Here is a 23,782-nt window from a genome sequence, read left to right on the forward strand (position 1 = left end):
TGCATTTCTCAGCTTTTTGCCTTTTAAGTCTCCCTTTTAAACTGAGCTAAAATAACATCTATTAAAAATTAGCTTCAAGGATGGGAATTCATCTTCCTCTCTCTTTTCAGCCCTGGCCTGTTATGAACCTTAGTGCCTAAGTTTTCCTTGCATTAGTGCTGCTCAATCTTTATGGCCTAAATGTATCTAGGGCATTCTGCAGCTACTCCAGCACTCTCTGTGGCTATTTTTGGCAATGTAGCTTTTGTCTGGCAGTGCTAGAGAGGGATGGCATATGCTCGCTGCTGTGCATGTGACTTGATTTAAAGGTGAATGATGTGGTTTTGTTGATGAATATGTATTTATCAGAATTTTAAAAAACCCTACTCTGTATAATGTAGAAACCCGGACAAATTTAATATGCTTGACTGCATGAGTTTTTATTTTCCTTTTTTATGTAATTGCATGCTCAGTGAACTGTGCATTAGAAAGTGAATTAGCAAGTTAATTTACCCTACATGCCAGTGATAGAATAGCTTTTACCTCCTCCGGCCATGTGATCTGAACTGTGTGTGAATGTATCAGAATGCACAAACACTCCTTTTGGAACCATTGCTGGGAGGGGTGTTGTTAGTTTAACCTGTTCTCTCCCTGGGTTTTTAATTCTGGTTTGCAGTCACTATCAGTGAGGTGTTTTTGGACATCCTCTGAGTGAACTGGATTCTGGATTTGTTTGTGTGTTTTCCATACTTAATGTGCTGTACCTCAAGGGGGACTCTTGCAGAGCAAGTTACCTTCTCATCATCTGAACAAAAGTAATAACATTAATGATAATTAATCTTTAGTATTCCTAATCTAAGGTAATTAATATTTGCACTCTGCTTTGAGTTTGCAACTCAAACTACATAATGTTTAGCAGTCTACTTCCCTACTATTCCATAAAACCATCAGTTTCACGGGAGCAACTCTGGAGCCTTAGTTACAGTTCAATGAGAGGGTAGCCAGTCTCCCTGTAAAATTTGGTTTCAGACTTTTTCAGTTGTAGGACTGAAGGAGAATATTTGCATCAGAACCAATAATGTGAATAAATGAATGATCAAAGAGCAGAGAATAGGAATGTTTTCATCTAAAGATGTAGATCCAATTTGTGAGAGGCTAAGTGCTGGTTAGTGCTCCTGGAGCTATCATTGCTGAGGGTAAATGGGAAGGCTCTGACAGAACCACATGCTTAATCCCACTCTCCCAGGCTCCCTGGTTGTACCACTGCCACATGGCTGCTTTTCACATTGCAGGACAGGACTGACTGCTGAGTGCCTTCTTAAGCTCCTGTGCATGGGCCAGCACGCAGTGGGTGGGAGAAGCCCTTGTGCCACATGAGTACAGGAGTTATTATGGCTTAGCAAAGGGTTAGTGTAGAACCAGCATGTTTTTTAGCTGTTGGTACTGAAATGAGAGGTATAACGATGCCGTGATTTTGTTGGTGAGACAAATCCGATTTTCATTATATAAATGTATAACAAAATATGTAATGAGAGAATTGCAGGGGAGAATTATTTTTGGTCATATTACATAGATGTGTGTTATTTCTTAGTGGGAAGTTAAACATGGCATATAGAGTAGGTGGCCCTAGAGCACAGGTATTTCTTAAAATCTGGATTAAATATGCTATTAGCATTTTTTTTGAGGATGAGGGAAGTTGTATAGTAGTTGCTATTATTTTGCTAGTAACTGTTTTGCCATATTGAGCAAAGTGTTGACATTAATGACTGCATTATGATTGTTGAAGAGGCTGGTTTGTTATCAAGCCAATAGAAAGAAATAAACATCAAGAATTACCTGATGTCCAAGAAATGTTAAAATGCCAAATAATGTATTTAATACTAAAATCTTGGAAATGCCTAAGTAAACAATCTGCTTATGTACACATGCAAAAATTCTTTAAAATCAATGCCTCATCTCAATTCAGTTTTTGATCTTGAAATGCATGTTGTATTTTTTAGTATTGCTGTAACTATCCTTGCATTAAGCTGTTTGAAAAGGGAGGTGAAGATGTGTTTTAAACAATTGAAGGTCTGTTCAAGGCAAACATGGAGGTTCCACTGTGTGACTTCTCTATTTTATTTGGGAGCAGGTTGGAGCTGGCTGATCAAGGCCTCCTTCCCAGGCAGTGTGTTTTGAAATAGGAAGTGGGGCAGTGTGGTAGACAGCTGCCAGCACCAATAACCGATGGCTTGAGCTGCTTAGCAGAGGCTAAGCCCAAATCTATTGACGCAGAGCACAGGGAAGTGCTCCGCAGACTTCTCCCCCCTCCCTGTCCTTGAATATAATCTCATGATGCTGTGGATGTGACAAACTCCATTTTGATCAGATGTTGGGCCAGGAATGGTGAGAGCGGGTCAGTTTTGACCTCGAAGGGATCCCTTGATGGCATGTGTTCTCCATGCTTTCTGAACCTGCGCCTTTTTCTTCCATGACACCACCTCCTTTCCACTTCAGGTTTGCAAAATTGCTGGCCTGAATTTTTTTAATGTAGGCTGGGAGATTGAAGCCATGCATACAGGGTGATATGGATCATGCCATGGATGCACAGTAGGCCTCTGCAGTGCAAATGAGTGTTCAGTACTGAATATAATGGATGAAACAGGTAAGTACCTTGCTCTTTGTGTTTCCAGAAAAAGACCTTTTAAATGGCTTTCCAATTAAAATTTGTACATTGAAAACATTATTTCTAGTTGTGGGATGCATGTAGTAGTTTTCCTTTGTACTTTCACTTTACAATTAACTGTAAGGAGTCTAACATGATGCAAGGGGTTGCAGAAGAGTTATCTGCTAATACATTGATATTCTGATTTTCTTTTTTTCAAGGTAGATTATGAAAGCAAAGGTTTTATTTTTCTGCAGTATCTGTTATTAATATCTAAGTAATTAATTACGAATTATTTTCTAAAACACCAGATTACTTCTTAAAGTTGACTTCTTGGTTGTAAGTAGCCATGCTCTTGATATATGGTGCAGTTATCTATTTGTTCACAACATCATTCAGTCTAATTAGTTTTAACTTCAAATCTGCAAAACAGGAATCTGTTTGTCTGTAATGAAGTCTTTTACATAAGCTAGGGCCTGCAGTTGCTAAAACAGCTGCAGTGCAATATGTCAATTACAAAAGTACTGACAACTTTGTAACAGAATATTTCCTTTCCTTCATCCACTCTAGGCCAGACAACTGGCAAAAGATGTTCTGTGTTATGGAAGCACTGCCAGAGTTACTCTCCAAATGGTGAATTAGTGGTGCTTTTTGTAACTTTTAATCTCTTTAGTTATTCAACTTTGTACAGGCACAGCATGAAAACAAGAGTATTATTTTGTGTTTTCCCTTCTATCTTCATTTAGGTTATTTTCTGGTAAATAAACACAGCAAAAATATTTTTTAAAAACCTAAAACAAACAATAAGCCATTTTTTGATGAAGGTGCATTTTTGCTGTCTTATTTTGTCATTCTGCAAGTCTGTTTGACTTTTTGGTAGTTGCCTCCTGTGTTTATTCTGTAAACTTTGGATTATGTCATAAGACTGTTCTTTTTGTTCACTATGAACTGTCTCTGAAGTAATCATTTAATTGCTTTTTATTTCCTTTGCTGTAAGTGCTACTTAGTATGCCTGGAAGTAGCCTGATATTCAATAGTAGCTTGAGACTATCATGCTTTCTATGTTCAACACCTTCATCTGACCCTTCTTTCCCCTCCTGGAATGACAGCTCACAGTCCCTGTATGGAGATGGCCCTTTTCTTGATCCTCTGTGCCCCAGGTGCCAGCTGCAGCAGTATTTCCCCCCACCCCCTACAATGGGTGTCAGGCTCTAGAGCTAACCTGGAGGGGTGGAAGTCACCATAGATGCTGTGAACAGAGGAGTCAGCAGCTCCTAATGTTACCTTATGTTTTTGTGCCTGCCTTTAGCCCACAGCAGTGATCAATCAGCCCTTGCCCATCAGGGCACCATTCCCAAGGGCACAGCCCCAGCACAGGGTGCATTTGTCCTCACTGAACAATCAGAGGTCCTAGTAAATGTGGCCTGATTTGATGTCTGCAGCTTTCATTTGCTTAAATCATGGCTATCATATTATTATTATCATATTATTCTGAAAGTGAATTGAGTATGAGGTTCTTTAATCTCCAAATAAGATTGTGAGTTTATGACAGTGAATAATTTGGGGGGTTTTGGATTTATTAGTTAAGTGGGGCAAATGAAACTTAGTGCTTCTGGAAATAAAGGGTTGCTAGCACTATCTGATGGCTTATTACTCTTCATGCATGCTTAACTATTTTCCTTGATAGTTATGAGAATTTCTCCCTTTTTTGTTCCTGATCTTAGATTGCAGGCTTTTTCTCTTGGGAGTGGAGAGTTCAAGGAAGGGAAAAAATGGGGATGCTGAGCTGTGGAGTAATTGTGAGGGGGGAAAAGCAGTAAAAGTAAGCTGAGTAAGCCCACCTCACTTTAATTGCAAACATAATTGGGAACTTCAGATGTGAAAAGTTGTTGCTGTTATCTGTTGTATCATTGCCAAAATCTTTGGAAATTGAATTAATCTGAAATCTTAATATTGTTTACCAAAGTAGTGGAATTTTGCAGTTACCAGATAATGCTGGAAAGTAGAAATGAAAGTATGGTATAATAATAATTAATATAAATAAAAATCATTATTGGAGGATGTGAACGGAGACAGCATTTTGTTATAAGACCTTGATTAAATGAATTCATAGAAAGCAAGGCAAATCTTTAGGTTGTTATAACTGAGGTTGATACAATTTTTTACTTAGCTATTTTTTAAAATCAGCAAATAACAAAATTACTAAATTAAACAAAAATTCCTATATTTTCAGACTGTTTTAGTAGAAAAGAAGAATAAAGACCTGATATGGAATTCTTCAGTACTTATAATAAGAAAATACCACGAAGTGAGGGGTTTTGCTGTCTCTTTCTATGTCTCTGTGCTGTGCTACAAAGTCAGAGCTGCTGCAGTTCTTAAACCTGTGTCCAGTGACCAACATTGGTATGGGAAACAAAAGCAGAGGCCAAGGCAGTGTAAAATGATGCAAGTGGGAGGGGTAGGGAACGTGCAGTAGCTTGTACATCCACATGCACCTTTCTGTGTGCTCATCCTCAGTTGTTGACTTCCTGCCCCTCTGGCCTGGTTGGAAAGCCAATCTGTATTAACAGACAGTTGGCATTTAGTAGGGACAGCTAAAGGTGCCATTCCTATGAAATGAAAGGTTTGTCCTGACTTTTCAAAACTAGGGTCATGTATTGAAGTATGTTCTTATGTTCTTCCTGCTTGTGGTTAGGGAGGTATGATGTTACCAGGATGTCACACATCTACAATAACTGAACAACCTATTTGATCAAATAGAAATGGTAATGCTTCTTTCATTTGGTGTCTTTTTTTCACCTACAAAGAAGATACAGGTTTCTTGGAATAAAAAGAAGCAAAAAATCCAGAGATCAGAATAGGTATGGAATATTTGCTTCTCCTGCATAGGGGGATAGGATAGAAGCAATTTTTTGTCGTGTATGCAGAACAAATCACAGCTCAGGCAGAAAGCAGATTGGTTTCAGCGATCTGAAGCAAAGCAAACAAAATTGCTGTGGGTTGTTTTTTTGTTTTTTGGGTTTTTTTCCTAGGCAGTAAAAGATTTGAAATACACATATTGGCCAGCAACAAAATGTCTTAGAAAAAGACATTTATTCGCCTGCCTGAAATGCATATGCTGTTTGTTCTCTAAAGGTGTGCAGTCAGTGCATGAAGCAGAATGAGACTTTCACATTTGGTAACAAATGTTCTTTGGAAGTGTTCTCTTCCTGGTTTTGAAAACTTTAACACTAAGTTGTCAAAATAAAAATGAAGCAGTGTTTGAAGATCTGCCATATTTGAAATTATAATTATGCTATTAAATGAAAGCCTGAGGATAGCTGAGACTTAGACAGGGACTACATCTGCTTCCTTTAGTCATGAATAATAAAAATGGAGATGCTAATGAATAGTTGATGCTTGTACTACTACTTTTATAATATTAGTTTTGGGTTTTCTATGATGTCAGAGGACATCATAAACACAGGAAATTTACAGGGTCGTGTAGCTTTGACTTTCAAGCTTAAGTGATATTTTTAACACAAGGTAGCTGAAAAAGCATTTGAAATGACTCTCTGCTATTTTTAATGTGTCTAGCACTTAAAAAAAATCCATATAATCCTCTTGAAACAGATGGCTACAGTGAGTTAAAATCCCATGCTAGGATTTGGGTTTTTACCTGGTACTGAAACCAATGTCATGACACAGGGATGAATCACTGAATTTGGAGATGAAAACTGATTTCAATGCTGTTTTTAAAAAAGCTGTGGGGAGCCATGAAGTCCCTTTGGGTGCAGAGTTGGCTGTTAGACTTATCTCTTTTAGTTTGTGTTGTCTTGTCCAGACCATATTGGAATGTGGAAGGTGGTATCAACTAACTTCACAAACTTTTCTTCTTTCTTTCTGTGAGAAAGGAAAAATAGGAAGCTAAAATCTTGAACTTCAACTCCTGTAAATACTTGGGATGCCTAACTAAAGACAGGATTTCAGCTGAAATTTTCTGCTGTAACTTTATCAGGATAACCCAGGAACACTTTGGGGGAGAGGACTGAAGTGTGAAGAGGAAGATGTTGGTATTAGTCTTATCTAGAACTAAAATATGCATGTATTTTCTTTTTTTTAACAGGTCAGCTGCTTTTTTTTATCTATAGAAGTACAGTAGTGTTTCTAGAGATGAAGACAAAAGATTGGTGTTCCTGTCCAGATAACTGGAAATAATATATCTAGTGATAAATGAAAGGAGCACATACAATTTCAGTGTGCTTGTTTCCTGCACTTTTTTCATTGTAAAAGGAGGCAAATGAATGCAAGGGTAAAATGCTGGCATACATTCAAATTTTTACAGTTAAGTCACTTAGTAGTTAAAATTTTTATCCTGGTGCATTCCAGCAGTTAACCAGAGATTAATTTGAGCTGACAGAAGTTGCAACCTTTCCTTGAATTAGGATCTGAATTGCTCTAAAATGTATTTAAACTTAACAAATGCAACCCCCTGCTCTGACTGTTCTACTATCTATTTATCAAGTGCACTCAGGACAATGTATTCTGTTCAGCAGGTGCAGGGAGAATGCAGCCCAAGTTATGGCCTCAGCTGGGCAGTACCCACAGCTCTGGGGATGCACATGTGCCCTGCTTGTTCTCTGCCCTCAGTTCTCTACGAGTGCTCAAGCACTTGCACCTGCCTTCCCAATCAGTTCTGCTACTAACTGCAGCATTCAATGGGCTGCAAGGGTGTGAGTATTAACAAAGAAATATTAAGCAGCTTGGTACCAGGTAATAAAGGACCTGAACTGTAGGGAAGTGAAGCCTGGGTTTCAGACATAGGATTTTAATGTGATGTCTTGAGAGAAATTCACAACTGCCTTATGCTCCCTAGTTTTCAGTGTAGGTCATTCCTAGCAAGCTGAAGGATAAAATGCATAGTAGAATATAGAAGATTTTTCAAGAGATGTCAGAGAGATTCTTTACTGGAAGCTGAATAAGTCCTTCAAGCTGGTAGCTCACTGTATCTGTTTCTTTTTCTAAGGCTCTTACTGCAAAGCCTGCTTTAGTGTTCTTAATTTTTTGCTCTAATACAGGCAAATAGTGCTTGGAAAAGAGCAACTTTGGCATCTTGGCAAGTCCATACACATGTGAAAATGTCTAAGTGTTCTGGGAGTGTTTCTGCTTCCTGGTCAATTTTAGGATAACACTGGGTGATTCTTAAGAAGGTGTGTGGGAGGTGAGAGCTCATCTTGTAGATGCAGTCACTCAAGAAGCTGACTGTCTCTGGATGTCAGTGACAGGTTGCTGTTAGTCTTTAAAAAGCTGGTGATGGGGCACAGTCAGATTTTTTTTTTTTTTTCTTACTACTCTACTCACTTTGCTGTGGGAGCTTTTCATCTTGACATGCCCCTATTCTCAATTTCTTAATGCTGCTTTAGTTAGACTTGCTTCAAACTGCAGAGCAAGCAAAGAGTGGATGAAGGGGGACATTGGGACAGGGAGTAGGTAGTTTGAATGTGTTACGTCCATTAGGAATGTCCTGAACAAGAAGTACTGCTGCTGGGTCTGCCAGATGAGTAGTTCAGAAACTAGGTTATTGTAAAATAACTTGCTACTGTTGCAGTCACAGATTATTTGAGTGCTTTTGGCTGAGGAAAATACGGTGGTTTTGTGCTAAAGCATGTTTTGTGCCATGATAAATACATCTCTGCTGCTTTGATCTATACTTGTACAACGACAGAGGGGTATGGTAGTCTTAAGAGGACAGATTTGGAGGAGGCACTCCAGTGACTTTAAGTAGATCATAGCAAAGTCCTTCCCTCAGCTGTATGAAATGCAAAGGTAGCTCTTAATGATGCACACTTTAATAGCCTGAATGCATACATGGAAGCAAGTGTGATATTCCACAGGACTACAGCAGACCTAAACATGACCTGTAAAGGAGGCTGTGACACTCGAAGCAGTCCATGAGTCCTCAGGCTCTTTCTGTACTTACTGTAGTTTTCCCAGTGGCCCAGTGAGACCTGGTACCCCAAGCCTTGCAGTCAGTGTTAGTAAGCTCTTTTTGCTTAACGAAGCTCTGTCCCCAGGCTCCCAGGGGCCTGCAAACTTATGCACAATGTAGTGCCCTCTGTGCGCTAGTTTGTCAGCCTGGAGTGGATGATGCTCCCATGATTTATGAAGCTTGTTCATCTATCCTGGAAAAAATCATTTTACATATTCAGTCTAGTCCTGGTGAAATATGTACATTTGCAATAACAGAAGCACCTGTAAAATACAGGTTAGATTTATAAGGGTCTTTCCTCACTGCTTCAGCCTTGAAGCTGGCTGTCACACTGGCCACAGAGCCCCTTGGGAGTTGGTGTAGCACAGCGTGTGTATTAGCATCAACATCTGCCCCTTTTTTTTGTTAGACTATTACTTCTGTCCCCTGGGCATGCAGAAGGATGTGTAAAGAGTGAGGGCAGGAGACAACACTAAGAAATTACACCTTCTCTTTTCCCCTTCTGAAGCCTGAGCTCTACTTTCCACTTGGCTTTGCTTTGTAAAAGTCTTTCTCACCATGTAGCAGCTGAGCTCACAGCTCCACATGCTAATACAGAGGAACTGGATTATTTCCTTTCCCTTCTATAACTTTCTTAATTAACATTTTCATTGCTTAATCTACGTGGCTCAGCCTGTCTGCATGCCTTCTCTTGTTACAGTCTCTGATTTAAGAATTTGATAATTATATACCTTGAAAAACTAATTTGTATAATCATCTTGCTAGATTCAAAACACCTGCTTGCTCTCTAGTTGCTTTTTCTCTGTGGAAAGACTGATATTATTGATGGTAAAATTAGGAATGAACTCATTGTTAACTTTTGTGACTTTAAGGACTGTAAGTTGTTGCTGAAACTTCTTCACAGTAAATTTTCTCTACATCATGGTTAATACAGGAGGACTGCTTTTGAGTTGGAGAGTGAATTATATCTTGTTTGTTGAAGTGTCTAAATTTTCTGATTTAACCCAGTGTTCCCTTGCTCTGATCTCTGGATTTCCTCTTCAGTCTTCAATCAGTATAACATGAAGGGCTTCTGAAAATCATACATTGTATGATTCCCTGTGTTTCAACACTTAAGTACAGCAATAATGTAACAAAGTCGTGTAAGAGAAAGTGTTACAATCAGCTCTAAGATGCAGTCTGAGATTAAAGCACTTTGGGATGGTTGCTGCTGTTTGGTACATCTGTGTCCTCATACCCAGAAGAGTACTAATGATGTCTGTGGCACTTAGCAAGAGAAAATGCAGTTGTGAACACCTCTTCTACACAAACTAAGCTGTAAAAACAACTACACTGCTGCAGATGGTTTTATGAAGAAAAAATCAACCCAAACAAACAGAAACCCCAACCACAGATGAGAGAGATGCCAACTGTTATGTAAATATAGAGAAATCCTTAGAAATCTGCACTAAGATGTCTACATATTTAATACACCATTAAGCGCTTAGCCTTGGGAGGGAGGCCCGCATAAGGCTTTTTCTCCATCTTCAGAGCTAGTATTTCAGTAACTATTTCTCAGCTGGTCCATTTAAGCCTGAGTGCATGTAGTGAAAAGAACCCTTTCTTGTTTTGTGTGTGGTTCATTGAACAAGGTGGCTGCTTAAAAACAGGGGTGTTTAGTCTTATTCGTCATGTCACCCTTTGCTTTTACCCCAACTGACCTTTCAGCTCTGCAGAAGGGAACACATGCAGTAATTAATCAGCCCATGCTTATTATTTCAGGTCACTTGCATGGTTTAGACAAAAGGAAGAGGAATAGAAATGCAAAATATTTTCCACCATTTGCTTTTAAGGGCAGGGCGGAGTGTGACGGTGTGGGCTGTCTGGTTTGTTACAGTGTGTTTAGGTGGTGTGCTGCCTTTGGTGGTGAAGAATTAATTGTAAGCAGTTGGCTGGGTGGCCACCTCTTCAACAGGAAGAGCTGCCTTAGGCTGCTAAGCCGTAGGGGAAGGGGCTGCCATATCTACATTGGAAGGATTAAGGGCTTCGTGAGGTAGAGAAAGAATATCTCAAGCACTTCTTTGTATTCAGAATGTTTTGTGGTAGGAATTTTTAATAGCTAGTGGTCCATGGGACACAGTAAGCTTCAGACCTCATTGGGCATGGGAAGTATCTGTTAAAAACAATACAGGATACCTCTGAAAGTAGTTTTATGAATTAATATGAAAAACATACATGTAACAGTGTAGTTTGTTATTTGTCCACTGTTTCGTATTATGCTTGGGAAATTAAGCTCTGATAAGACTTGTTTTGAGAGCTTTTCTGGGGGGAAGTAGTGACTTGTCCTATAGTAGCAGTTAGCCACTGGCAAATCTGGAACATATTTAAGACTTTCTGGGTTATAGTATTGGAATTGGAGAGGCATTTTCTTTCCACTCAACTGATATGGTTCCTTCTGATTTGTACTTACCTCCGAGGAATTTAGTTGTTTTCTGTTCTGTCTGTCCCTGTAACTTGCCTTACTTTCCCATTTCGTCATACAAACCTACAGTAGAAGTCTATTCTGTAGCAATTGGGAAATGACTTTTCAGTTCAGATCTCTGATGAAGACTCTGAATGGGCTTAAATTTATGCATTATGGTCTCTTGTCTTAAGGAAGGGTTGCAGATCTTCATAGGAGGAAGTGCTTATAGGGTGGGAGCTTTGAGTACTGCCACTGTGCAAAGAAGTTTAACATATGCAAATATATTATTTAGCTTCCTACTGCAGTTGTGCAGTGTGACTCACAGTAGCACTGCGTGATGCATGAACCATTTGGAGTACAGTGTCCTTCTCCCAGGTTGCTTACAGTCTCTTCTTAATCATTACAATATCTAATCCCAGATTAGATGTTGAGGAAGAACAGTTTCCAAAGCCAGTCAGTGTTCTTTAGCTCCTGACCAGATGACTCACTAGCATGTCTTTAAGAGATTTCCTTGGAACGTCCGTAGAAGATTATTGTTCTAGCAGAGATCTGAGAGCATCACAGACAAATTCATGTCATCTAAATATAACATTTATTCTTCCAAGGGGAAGATAATTTACAGCCCTATTTAAAAAAATACTGTATTATTAGAATGATCTTCCCAAATAATCATATTCACTGCTACGTGTAACTTGGCATATTATCTGAATTTCTTCCAAATAGGGAATTGACAAGTGTTCTGTCCTCTTCAATAGAAGTTCTGTTCTTTTGAGGTAGAATGATAATTGTTTTGGTTTTAAAACCACACTACTTTATTCCAGTATACATTGAGCATAGCTATGAGGGGAAGAATGAAGTGATAAACATTCTGCAAGTGAAAACAAATTACATGTTTAGCACAGTCTAATTGCGTAGGTCTAGTCTTCTACCAAAATAAAAATAATCTTTTCCTGGCTTACCAGAAAATAATAAAAGCTGGAACTCCTTATTATTTTTTCACATTATTTACCATCAGAATTCAGGAAAAAGATTTTGGACTCAGGATCAGCTCTTATTGGTTTGTGAGACTGATAGTCTCATCAAAATAAAGTCAAATGTAGATAAAATAAACCTCTATATAGGGTGTAAATTAATTTGTTTTCTCTTGCTACTATCTCAAATTAACTTAAATATATATAAGTAGATACATACTTATAATTGATTATAATTAATACATACCTATAATTCCCAGTCTATATGTAGCAATAGCAGGAGGTTTAACTTGTATAGCTAAATTTAGATTGCTCCTAATTTGCAGAAGGGTAGGAGGAGATGACAGCTAGGACTACCTACTGCTAATTATGCAGGTATAAGTATCAGTTCACTGTGACACTAATTACTGTTCATTTGTGTAGTTTGAAAATGTGTGGGTTTGGCATTGGTTTTTGTTAGTGAATTTTGCAACTTTAAAAATAGAGGGTAGTTCTCTTTCTCTCTGGCTTTGCATAGTGGCTCTGATGTAGTACTGCCTTGAATCAGGTACTGTTGCTCAAGGTGGTGTAGAAATACCAAGGAAAGATCTGTCCAAAAATCTGACAGATTTATAAATCTGTGTGAATGTTCAAAAATTGGCAGGGAATAATGATTCTTTTGATAAATAGTTAAAAAAAGCAGTCTCTTGAAAAGCTGTGGTAGTTAGGATGCTTTGTATGCTTTACAGGCAGCCTAATTCCCTTCCAAAATAGTCTGTATTGTGTAAGAACACTGAGAAGAATAATAATTTGTCTTATTATGAAGGCTGCAATCATTTCTCAATCACTCTGTTCCTAAGACCTCTCTGAAGATCACATGTCTGTCATATTCAGCTTTATGGTGTTAGATAGAAGAGCTTGTATATTTGTTGCTTCATTTTTCTTCAGAGTCTATTTTCCTGCTTTCTGGGCCTTAGAATAAAACTGCTCTTGATCCCCTTCAAACATACTCCCAAACAGAGTTATTTAGAAGTTATGATACAATTTTTCCCATTTATCCGTTGTGATCTGTGCTGCAAAGCAGACTATGGACAGGAGAGAAAACACTCAGCTGTGAGAGAATCAACCCCCAGGCTTGTTGTCAGGCCATGCATAGCATGGGACTTGTCAGCTGAAGAGCCACAAGAGGTATTTCAGGCCCTTTACTGGGTGAAAGGAGAAAAAGGAGAGTGACAGGTCACTGATCACAGAATATTCTGAGTTGGAAAGGACGCACAAGGATCAAGTCCAACTTTTGAGTGGCCCATACAAGGATTAAATTCCAGACCTTGGTGTGTTTAGCACCATGTTCTCACCAACAGAGCTAGTCTCAGGGTGTAAAAGAGGAGGGATTGTGCTCTCTATAAAGGAGAGGTTTGAATGATTGGAGCTTGGCATGGGGCAGGCCAGCAGAAATGTTGGTGGTGCTGCTTTTAGGTAGCTGGAGAGAGCCTCAGGCTGTAGTAGTCACGGGTGTCTCTTAAACACTGTTCTGGAAGGAAAATGCAACTGGGTGCTAGAAACCAGGAGATGACTTTAACGCATTCCAAAACAATTCTCGATGCAGGTGGTCAGTGAATTGACTAGGACTCATGCTCTGATGGACCTGCTGCTCACAGACAAGAACTGGTAGGTGATGAAAAGGTTGAGGGCACCTTTAAAATGCTGTCTGGACAACCTTAGTTTTGCAGAGTGTTTGTCTCTAGTTGCATCAGCTTTTGGCATTGATCTTCTTTTAAAAGCAGGAGAAGTGCTTGTTGGAAGTAAAAAGTGCTGCCAAATTTATTTTGGTTTTGTTTGTTTTAATTGCAAAGCTGGCACAGCAATAGGTAAGCACTAATAAAAATAAGTTAGTTGGCACTCCAGTTGCTGGAAGTAATGTTTTAGAGTGTTGTAAAAAGATACAGAGTGCATCTTATTATTGTGTCCTCTATTGTATAGTTGTGATATGAGTCCTAATTGTTCCGAACCTGGTCAGCGATGTTCTGCTTGGCTGTGCTGATCAAGGGGCTGTGAAGCAAAGTGATCTCTTACACAGCAGCATCATGCTTCAAAGTCATTGACTTTGAAATAATCATTGTGTTGAATGAAGATAAACCAATAAGGTGGACATGATTTGTTATTTTAGTTGCGTTCCATAGAGCTTAAATAATCTTGTAGCCTGGAACCTCACTGGTAGTAAGCTACTCACTGCTCACAAAAATACTTTTATGAAAGCTTGAAGCAGGTTTGATGAGTTTTGTCTCCCTGTGGAATGGCAATCCACATGGGCAAGGCTTAAAGAACAACCTTTTAGATAAGTCCATTTGCATCCTAAAAATAATTTCCACCGTGCAATACAGGGAGCCCAGGAAGCACTTAGTGCCAGCCTGATTCCAGCAGTAACTGATCTATGTGGTCCCAAGTTTTGTGCAACAAAACCCAGTGTGTGTCTCCCATATAAGCCAAAGTTTTGTGGTTATAATTTAGTCTAGCCAGGAAGGGGAGTGTGGGGATCCTGCAGGCAATTTGTGGGAACCATTGCATTGTTGGTATGGAGCCAGTTCTGTTCATTGGTTGCACACAAGAAGACTTAATGGCTCTGGCAACCAGCCTCCAAACCACTGTGTCTGTGAGCAAAGGGGAGGGCTGGAGGACAGTGCCTGAGTGACTTGCCTGAAGATAAAGCAGTGTCAAGCGCTTCTCCATCCCCTTTCACCTGTTCCAGGGAAAGAAGGGAGGTGTGGTCAACCTGTCTGAAGTTACTGGACCTGCTATCTGAGGCATCCAGCACAGGCTGCCTGGGCTTTCAGATATATAACTCTAATATGCTGAACAATGCATTTCTGCATAGAGTCAAATACTGTGATTGCAGCATCCATTTTCTCCTTTTTCACTATTTATGTATTGCATAAATTTCTGTGAGGCTTCATTTTTCGTGCTGAAGTGGAATATCTGATGTGCATTATAGAGCAATAGGTTGACTTTGAAGTGTTGCACTGATGTGACTTGCAATAAACACCTCAATGAGACAGTCCATTTTTTCTATTTTGGTTGACCAAACAAAAGAATCAGAACCAAGAAACATGGTCTAAAACAAGTAACTCTTGAGGTACACTTGGTACACTGTTGTTTAGTCTAGCCATTCTTGTAAAACTCTTTAAAGGCAGAGACACAAAATATATAAAATATATAAAACATGTTATTAATGTTACAAACATTATATAAATTATTGTTAAAAAGGCCTCATTGTTTCTGGGGTAAAATTTAAAGACTTTTCATGAAATTATATTTTTACCATTGCTATCAGAGTGATTGCAATCTTTCATCTTTATTAGCAGGTCTGTGAAGGCTAGGCTGCTGTCATGAAGTATGTGGCTTAGAGGTCTAAATTCTTTGTTTTCTCAATCCACGATAAAGAGGAGGCCCCTTAATTATAGTAAAGAGCTGTAATTCCTTGAAGCATTTCAGTGATGTTCTAAAATCAAGATATTTTGCATAATAAAATAACCCCAAGTGAGAATTTTATCGTTCTCATGCTTAATTTGAATTTTACAAGGCAGATGGCAAATAATAAAGGTTGCATAACATTTCCCGTTAAAAGAGTCTTGTTTCAATCTCCTTACAACTTTGATAGATTTAATTGGTTTGGTCTCTATTTCTCTTTTGCCAGGTTCTCTCCCTGCTTTTTGTTTTCTTTATTTTCAGCAAATGGACCAATTTCTAAAGAATGAGACATAGGAAAGAAATAGGGAAATTCTGCTATTTGAAAAAAAATAAAATCTCAGTATCAGTCTCAAGGGATGGCTTAAGGGCACAAGGCTTTAATGAAAAGATTTGAAACTGGGAACAGTATGAATTTGGTTTTAGAGCTACACCTCCTCTTGGCCTTATGTGAATCTATTCAAATTAGTGACATAAAGAGTCACAGCTCATGCCTGTCAGGGATGCATTCAGCATTTGAGTGTTATATTTCTATCCAGGATTTTGGCTGAACTGAGGCAGCAGCCTTTCCTCTCAAATGCTTTGGTCTAATCAGTGTTCAAATTATTCATGATCCCTATGGAATGAGTTGAGCATGGTCCTCCCTGGAGCTCTGGGGTCCAAGGGGAAGCAGCCAGGGGAAAAAAGTCCCAGTCTCTGCAGGCAGCTTTGGCACCAGGTGCACCAAACTAGGAGTGTGGAGGTGTTGTAGTGTTGTTTTTCTCCCATGCTGCCCAGATGCCTGCTGCTTAGGATTGCAGAAAAAGTGATGTCATGCCTCTAGGAGAGAGGTGGGCATGAGGAGGTGTTTGGGTTAGAACAATCTGAGCAATTCTGTCTGCCCAGAGAACCATTGGGGTAAAAAAGGAGAACGGCAGGAGAAGAGAGTTGCAGTGTAGCAGCTTCAAGAACAAGAGAAGGAGGTTGAGAAGGCATGGGGGGCGGGGGGGGGGGGGGGGGGCGATGTAAGGTGAGGAAAGGGGCCAAAGATGTTGTTCAATGGGACAAGAGGAACAGGAGGGCATCTAGGGGAAAGGAATCTTGCTGATATGTAAAGTTACCTATTTTTAATGCTTGTATATTCTTAAATTTTGGTGACTGATATATGTCAGTGCATTATGCAAGCTTTTGGTTGAATTTTAGGGTTTCAAGTTCAAGAACTGAAAAGCTAGGAAATCTCAGTGTGAAAGTCAACCCTGCAACTTGTTTAATACAACTTATACATGACATATTATGAAATAATTAAGCATGTGATTGGGTTATTGGAAATTAATAGCCCTCCCATCAGTAAGGCTAAATAACTGTGGAGGAAGTCAGGCTTTGATCTATCCCAGTAGCCCTGAATACCTGAGGTTGTGATGATGCAGTTTAATGGAAACTTCAAATATCTTCTGAGAGTTTGTAGTTGAGTTACTAGAAACAGTCCAAAAGCAAAGATCTGTGCACATCTTTGTATTAAGAATGAGAGGCCTTCGTAGCAAAATAATGAACACTGGAGAGTTTTAGTTTGAAATAATACCTGGGTTTGGTTTTTATTCTTAAAACTTGGTGTTAAATAGATTTCTTCTGAGTACAGCATGTTGTTGTGCGTAGTCAGATGTTTTACGTTGCATATTCTGTCATGTCATCATTATAAACCAATTAAAAATCTTCTATTAAAAAAACAGACTAAGAAATGCTGCGTTTGATTTATTTTCAGTAGCAACCACCCATGATTTTTTTTTTTCAGAAGACTTAATTTTCAGTGGTTGTTAAACCCTGAATATGGCAGAATCCCTTCAGACTGGTTTTGAAATTGTGGAACATGCTTAAAATAAAAGTGAGTCAGAGACAAAAGGTTTCTCTGAAGACTGAAGAGGGGCAAAAAATGAAATTTATATCCCCAAAGGCCTAAGAACTGCAAATTATGGCAGTTCTTCAATGCAATAGCCAAGAGAGCTAACAAGCAATCGCTTGGAAAGCCAATGACACCAATGCTGAAGGAACTAAAAGAGAACCTTCATGGGCTTGGAATGTTTTATGCTTTCATGAGATACAAAGAGCTGTTGTAGTACTGGACTTAGGGCAAATGTTTGTGCTGCCAGTAGAGTGGTCTGTGTCTAAGAGAAATCACCTACCCATGGAGATCCTATGGAGAAACAAGTTTTGATTTTTAAAAAGACTTCTGCAGGCTGTGGGTTTGTGTGGAGAGTGTGGGGTGGCAGTGTATCAAGACAAGATGTACTTTTTAGTGGTGTGACACTCAGCCTCAGGTCGTGGGTAAAAAATATCCTTTGGTTTTGGTGGTGAATTATTCTTATAACACAAAGGCCAAAGAGCTCTAGTAACCATTTGAAATATTCATAATAAAGACTTCTAAAAAAGTAACTGTTGGTGTTTTTTAAAAATTGCATGTAATACCTTCTGATTGAAATATATACCTTTGCCTTTCTAAACACATATTCATTTATTATACTTTTTCCAAATACATGGAGCTCAGGAATTATTAAGATTGTTTGTGCAGACTGAGTTCTGTGCATGGAGTACTGTAATTAGCAATTAGAATCTGCTGTCTTTCTGCCAAGCAGTACATAGCTCCTCAGGAAGCCCTACTTCCTGACAGCTGGACAGCAGTAAAGAACAGCTCCCTGAATTGAAAATAAATTTTCCAGTTTCCTATGATGTTTACTTTGAAACACAAGTTTTCCAGAAAGTGGTGTCTTGAGAATCTTGTTGCATTCTTGGCTGCTATTAGCTATATTTGTCTTCTGCCTTCTTAAATATGATTGTGTAGGCCTGGCACAGCTTTTGTTTGTGACAGTGATTGAAGTGATTAAGAATAAGTCATGCAACAGAAATATATTTTCTCAAGTCAGTGTTTCAGCTCTGTTCCCTGCTCAGCAATGGTAGGAAACAATCCTTTTTGCTGCAATGTTTCTGTGTACCTGCATTTTGCGCCACACTAAATGCTCATTTTATTTGGCTTGCAGTCATAGCATAGATCTTTTATATAAAAAGAACACGAGAAGAAGCTGTAAATGGAATGTTGCACTTGCTCTAAGTAGTTACAGCATCCCTTCCAGCGAGGCAGAGGCAGGCTACCAGAAAACTGCCTGTTTTCCTCAGGCAAGAGTACTCTGAATTAGAGTAATGGCTTGAACGTGTGCATCCAGGAGCTCAACTGCTAAATAACAGCACGGAGCCTTTGTAGTTCTAACTGTTTCGGAAATAATTGTCTGTATAGAGTAGGCTATATAAACAAAGCCCAGCTTCTGTGAATATTCCTCCTGTCTTCAGTTGAGAGGTGGTTGTTGCTATAGCAATTTGCAGGCATTATTCATGTTTTATTTTCCTGAGGCTGGAAGGAGGACTCTGAACATCTCCACAAAATTTCAGCTGCAGGGAGCTTTGCCCAAGAAAACCTGCAGCAGTGAAATGATTACCTATGTTAGTTGAATTGATCCCACTAACTTGTAGTCTAGATTTTATCTGTCTGGAAGAGAAATCACAGCAAATGTGCCAGGCATAAATCTAAGTGGCCTAAAGTGTTGTTGTGTCAAGATAATTAGGTACCAGGAGCAGTGTAGCTATCTCAGTATAATGCTTAACTTGGTTTATCAGCCAAGTCAAGCTCTTGCGGTGGACTCTGGTGTTGACACGGCTCTCCCACATTCAGTTCAGGGTGCCAAGTCAGGAGATGAAACCCATGTGGCAATGAACTTATTCTTAGTAAAAAAGGTTGTGCTACTCCATTAATTTATTTAGAAGCTGAATCTTTCAGAAAACTCTGCAGCTTCTATAGCCAATTATAGTAGATTTTACCCCATGTTCCTTTGCATGGAGTACTAAGTGCCTTAGACTGTTAGCATTAAATAATACTTCTTTTCCCCCCATCCTCGCTTCTTGTGTTTTGAGCATCTTTATTTTAACTCATTCTCTGGTGAAAGGTTTGATAAGATCTCACCAAAGGCAATTGTCAGGGCTTGTGCAGAGCAGTTTCTTGGGAGTTGTCCTGTGAAACTGAATCACAATGGGCATGAAACACTTTCAGTCTAAAACCACTTGTCTGTTTGTGCAAATATACTTCTATTATGGCTGACTGTAGAGGAAAATAGCCACTAAATCAATAGGCTGGGTTGAAATTGTCCTGTTTCTCTTATTGTGATGAGTGCCCATTTATTCTCTCCCAAATGAGGTAATTGAACTAAGTTACTCTTGCAACCCCATCTTCTTCCTAGATGCAAAAGAATGAGACTGAAGATGCTTTAAAGCAATTATGGGATGAAGGCCAGGACTTCACTTAGTTCAGCAGATACAGTGGTTCTGAGTTTAAAGTAATTGAAAGCAGAGGAGGGGAGATCTTGGATAATGGATTTTTCTTGAGCTTTATTGTAGATGTCTTTTAATGGGGGTGGGTAGTGAGGGAATTGTCATTTGTGTGGCATGCTAGTAACTTGGAATCCAGTGAGAGCTGCTGTACTGTTGGCTGAAGCTCTGTAGAAAGAAAGTGATTGGAGGCACCCAGAATGTCAGGGAGATGTTAAAAGTATTCTAAAAGTAATGCAATGGGAGAGTTCTGTTGTAGTCTCACTTGTATAGTTGTGTAAGGTGGCGGTGCAGAGTAACCAAAGAAAGAAGGCTTTGAAGGAGAATAGTTCTATTTTTGAACTTTCTGGTGCTTAAAAAGTTAATATCACTTCATTTGTTAAGTGTCTTATGCCTCTTGCAGCTGCTCTTGCGTGTGTGTATGTGCTAAAGTGCCCTAGATTCAGAGTATGTCTGCAGCTGCACATGCAGCAGAGAGAGATTATTAAAGCAAAAATCTGAATTTCCTCCCTATGTAAAAAAGCAGTTCTAAAACCTTATTTGTTCCCCTGGTCTAAACCTCACCTGGCAAGGGCAAGGCTCAGCATTTGGATGTTGGTGAAGGTAACACGTGTTTGTTCTTACTCAGGGCACACTGAGACTGCACCTGAAAAGGGTGTGCATGTGTGGGGGTGTCCCCACAGGGCAACAGAATCGCTTGCTATAGATAGGAATTAATTACTGTGACACAAAAAAAGAGTAGTGCCTTGCTTTTGAGTGATCAGTATGCTGCCTTGTATGAAGGAATTCTTCACCATGAGGATGGTAAAGCCCTGGAACAGGTGGCCCAGGGAGTTGTGGATGCCCCATTCTTGGAAGTATCTAAGGCCAGGTTGGATGGGGCTTTGAGCAACTTGATCTCCAGTGGAAGGTGTTCCTGTCAGTAGTAGGGGGTTGGAATTAGAGGATCCTTAAGGTCCCTTCCAACCCAGAGCATTCTGTGATTCATTCTGTGATTCTGTTGTGGCAGAAGAACCACTGTTATGGGTCTCTCTGTCTAAAACATGAAGTCACTGGGAGGGTAACTATGGACTTCAGTGCACGTGGAGCTAAATCAGGAGAGTTGAAAGCACAGAGGAAAGCATGGGTATGGACTGAGTTCAGGAGGGATGTGGTGACTTGTATATATCAGTGGGGTGGCAAGAAGAAAGCACTGTGTTGTCTGAAAAGCTCTGTGTTGGCAGGAGTATCCTAAATTAATCAGTAGACGTTAATTTTGTAGCATACTAATTTAAATTAAAAACATGTATTGCAGCAAAAGAATGTTTCATTTTATTTTACTTCAGTGGGGAGAAATGATTATGTCCTCTTGTCTTTGAGACCAAAGAGATTGCATTGTTCTTAAAAATTACTATATCTCATTATCAAATTGCTCAATAGAGCAATGTATAGCAAAGTATCCATTTTCCCCTTCTCTCCATGCCCACACTCACTTTGCTGCAGTTGCTATCTCACTAACACTCGCAGGCTGCAATATGCTTTGATCATTGTGCCCTCTGAGCGAGGCTATCAGATAATGGGACACTCAAGTCGCTTTCTGCAGTTCAAGCAATCTCACCTTGGAATCGGTGTGATACAGAAAGCAAGCTGGTCTGCTCCATTCTCCATTTCTCAGCAGTAGGTGTAAGCTTCATTGTGCCTTGGAATTGCTCACAGGAATTACCTCATAGTTTGGAGAATGATCTCTGGTTGAAGTCCAGAAGAGTGTTTCATCTAGAAAATTGTACAGGTGCTTCATTTCATAATCTCTGAGGTGACCTTCCATGTACAGCTACTGCAGCAATACACTGACACTGATCCTGAGTATGGGAATCTTTCTGACATCGTGGTAGCAAATGCTGCCTGCAGCAGTGAGAAATCTGAGGAAGAGAAGCAGGTGGTACTCTTGTAACTTGGCTGAAGGTGTTTGCCCTTGTGGAACAGTCTCACAAATAAATCACTGCATCTTGCACATTGCCTGCTTTTGGTGTTTTGAGAGCTCATGTCATGCCCTAAGACAGGCTGCACAGCACAAATTGCTGGCTGTCTGGAACTGAGCTTGTCCTGCATGCCCTCAGGCAGTGGCATTTCAGCTTGCATTTTGGTGATGTGTAATTAAAAAGCTTCCATTCACGTGTCTCATCTGTGTTTGGGTGAGCTTGCTAGCTTTCTGGTCAGCTGCAGAACTGGCTTCATGGCATAGGCTTTTTCAGCAGAAAACCTTTTTTCCAGGGATCCTTTCATGTTAGTGTCCTTCTTTTATATTGCAGTAAGATAATTAAATGTCATTATCCAGAGGATATGAGTGTCAGCTTTTTAAAAAATTCTGTTACAGATGCTGTGTTTCTTTTATCATCCTTAAGAGATTCTAACTCTCCCTACAAAGGCATTTGGTTTGGTATCTTCTACATTATTTAATATTTTAGGATACAACGCTTTTTAAAGCTGACATAGTCAGCCAAAAGTAATCTTTTATAAATATGCATCTCCCAATGGAGCAGTTATACAAGTTTAATCATTAACAAAAAAAAACCCAAAAAAAACCCCAAAAACAAAAACAAACAAACAAAAAAGAGCTGACCCTTCCCTATAGCCACTTGCATCATCCAGATTTATGTCCATGGATTGTTTCCAAATAAATCTATTTATGCTTCTGGCTTTAATGTTTTACAGTTGAGTGCTGAATTAGCTGTGTTTATCTCTCCAGTCTATAAGATGAAAACAATGGCAACTTTTATACCATTCTGTGAGTAGTAAACACTAATGCTGGTGAGTTTTCACTCTGCTTTGCTCAGCCAGGACATTAGGGATGAGGAACATTGTTAACAGTGCTTTGTTTGGCAACTGTGGTGGTAGACTTCTATGAGAAGTGCCAGAGCAAAAAAAACTGGGATGGTCACTGCAGCTTGGTGTCATAGAATTTAATTATATTTGCAAACCAGACTGGTAAGTTCCACACTGAGCACTAAAGCACTGAGCTTTTAAGAATTGAAAATACTTTAATATAAACTTAATTAATAGGCATGTTTAAATAAGGCATGAACTTTGCTTTCACAAAAATACTGTTTCAGTGAATAGAAATGAAACAGATATTCTGTCTCTTTTCTGTCTCAAACCTCCAACTTGCAAATGTACTTTGTAAGTACTGCTGTTTAGACTGTAGAAGAACAGGCATTTTCCATTTGCTAATGATGGAAATTTCAAAAAGTTTTTATCTGAAGTTGTGAAGACTTGTATTACCTGCGTTAAAAATAGCAAACTGGTCTATAGTCTGGAAATGAACTTGCTTCACCTTAGTTCATTTAGAAATCACTTCAACCTACTTCCCTTAACAAGAGAATCTGAGTGTTGACATCTAACCAAAATTAGGTACATATCTCTATTGTTTCAAAACAGAAATCTAAGTTTTAGTTTTAAGATACGGGAGTGCATTAGATCCAAGACTTCTGCAGAATTCCTGCAGTGCTTTCTCCCTCACAAGTTGGAACACCTTGAAAAGCTCTTGAAATAATTTTATCAGTGTTGTTAATTAGAACAAAAATTTGTTACAAAAAGATTTTGATTTGATGGTATAGCCCTACCCATCCTGCCAAGAGTTTTCTGAAGAATGTAAATTGAGAAGCCTGAAAGAGTTGCTTTTGATGTGTTTCTCTTTGTCTTCTGAAATGGTAGCTCTGTTAGAGAAATTTTTCTATCATCTCTTTTGAACATGGTGTTCAGTGCATTCAAAAGGGCTTGGGTTTTTTTGGGTGGAATAGAATGTGGAAAGTGCATGTGTAAAGTTTTCAAGCTGATGCTTCAGTTCCATTCCTATTTGTATGCCCTTCCCCAAGGATTAACCTGAAAGAAGGGAAGTTAGTGCACCATCAGTGTCTTGGTTTCCCCATTGCCTAGAAAGCTTACATCTCTTGTGAGCAAGCTTCTGCAAAAGACATGTTGATGCTGTGCTCTCCTTGTCCCTCCTGCAACCTATT

General features: G+C 39.2%; 1 protein-coding gene across 8 annotated transcripts in view; it reads left to right on the forward strand.

Annotated features, from left to right (window-relative positions):
• Positions 1–23,782, forward strand: part of MAP7 (microtubule associated protein 7) — a 110,411-nt gene that overhangs the window by 30,738 nt on the left and 55,891 nt on the right. The window contains exon 1 of one of the 8 annotated variants that reach the window (XM_038130966.1): positions 1,966–2,623. The exons of the other annotated variants lie outside the window; for them this stretch is intronic. Coding sequence (XP_037986894.1) covers positions 2,611–2,623 — 13 coding nt within the window. The 5' untranslated portion in view covers positions 1,966–2,610. Of the gene's footprint in view, positions 1–1,965; positions 2,624–23,782 lie in introns of those variants that run through there. 8 annotated transcript variants of the gene reach the window in all.

This window comes from Motacilla alba, chromosome 3 (genome assembly GCF_015832195.1).
Source record: "Motacilla alba alba isolate MOTALB_02 chromosome 3, Motacilla_alba_V1.0_pri, whole genome shotgun sequence".
Taxonomy (NCBI): Eukaryota; Metazoa; Chordata; class Aves; order Passeriformes; family Motacillidae; genus Motacilla; species Motacilla alba.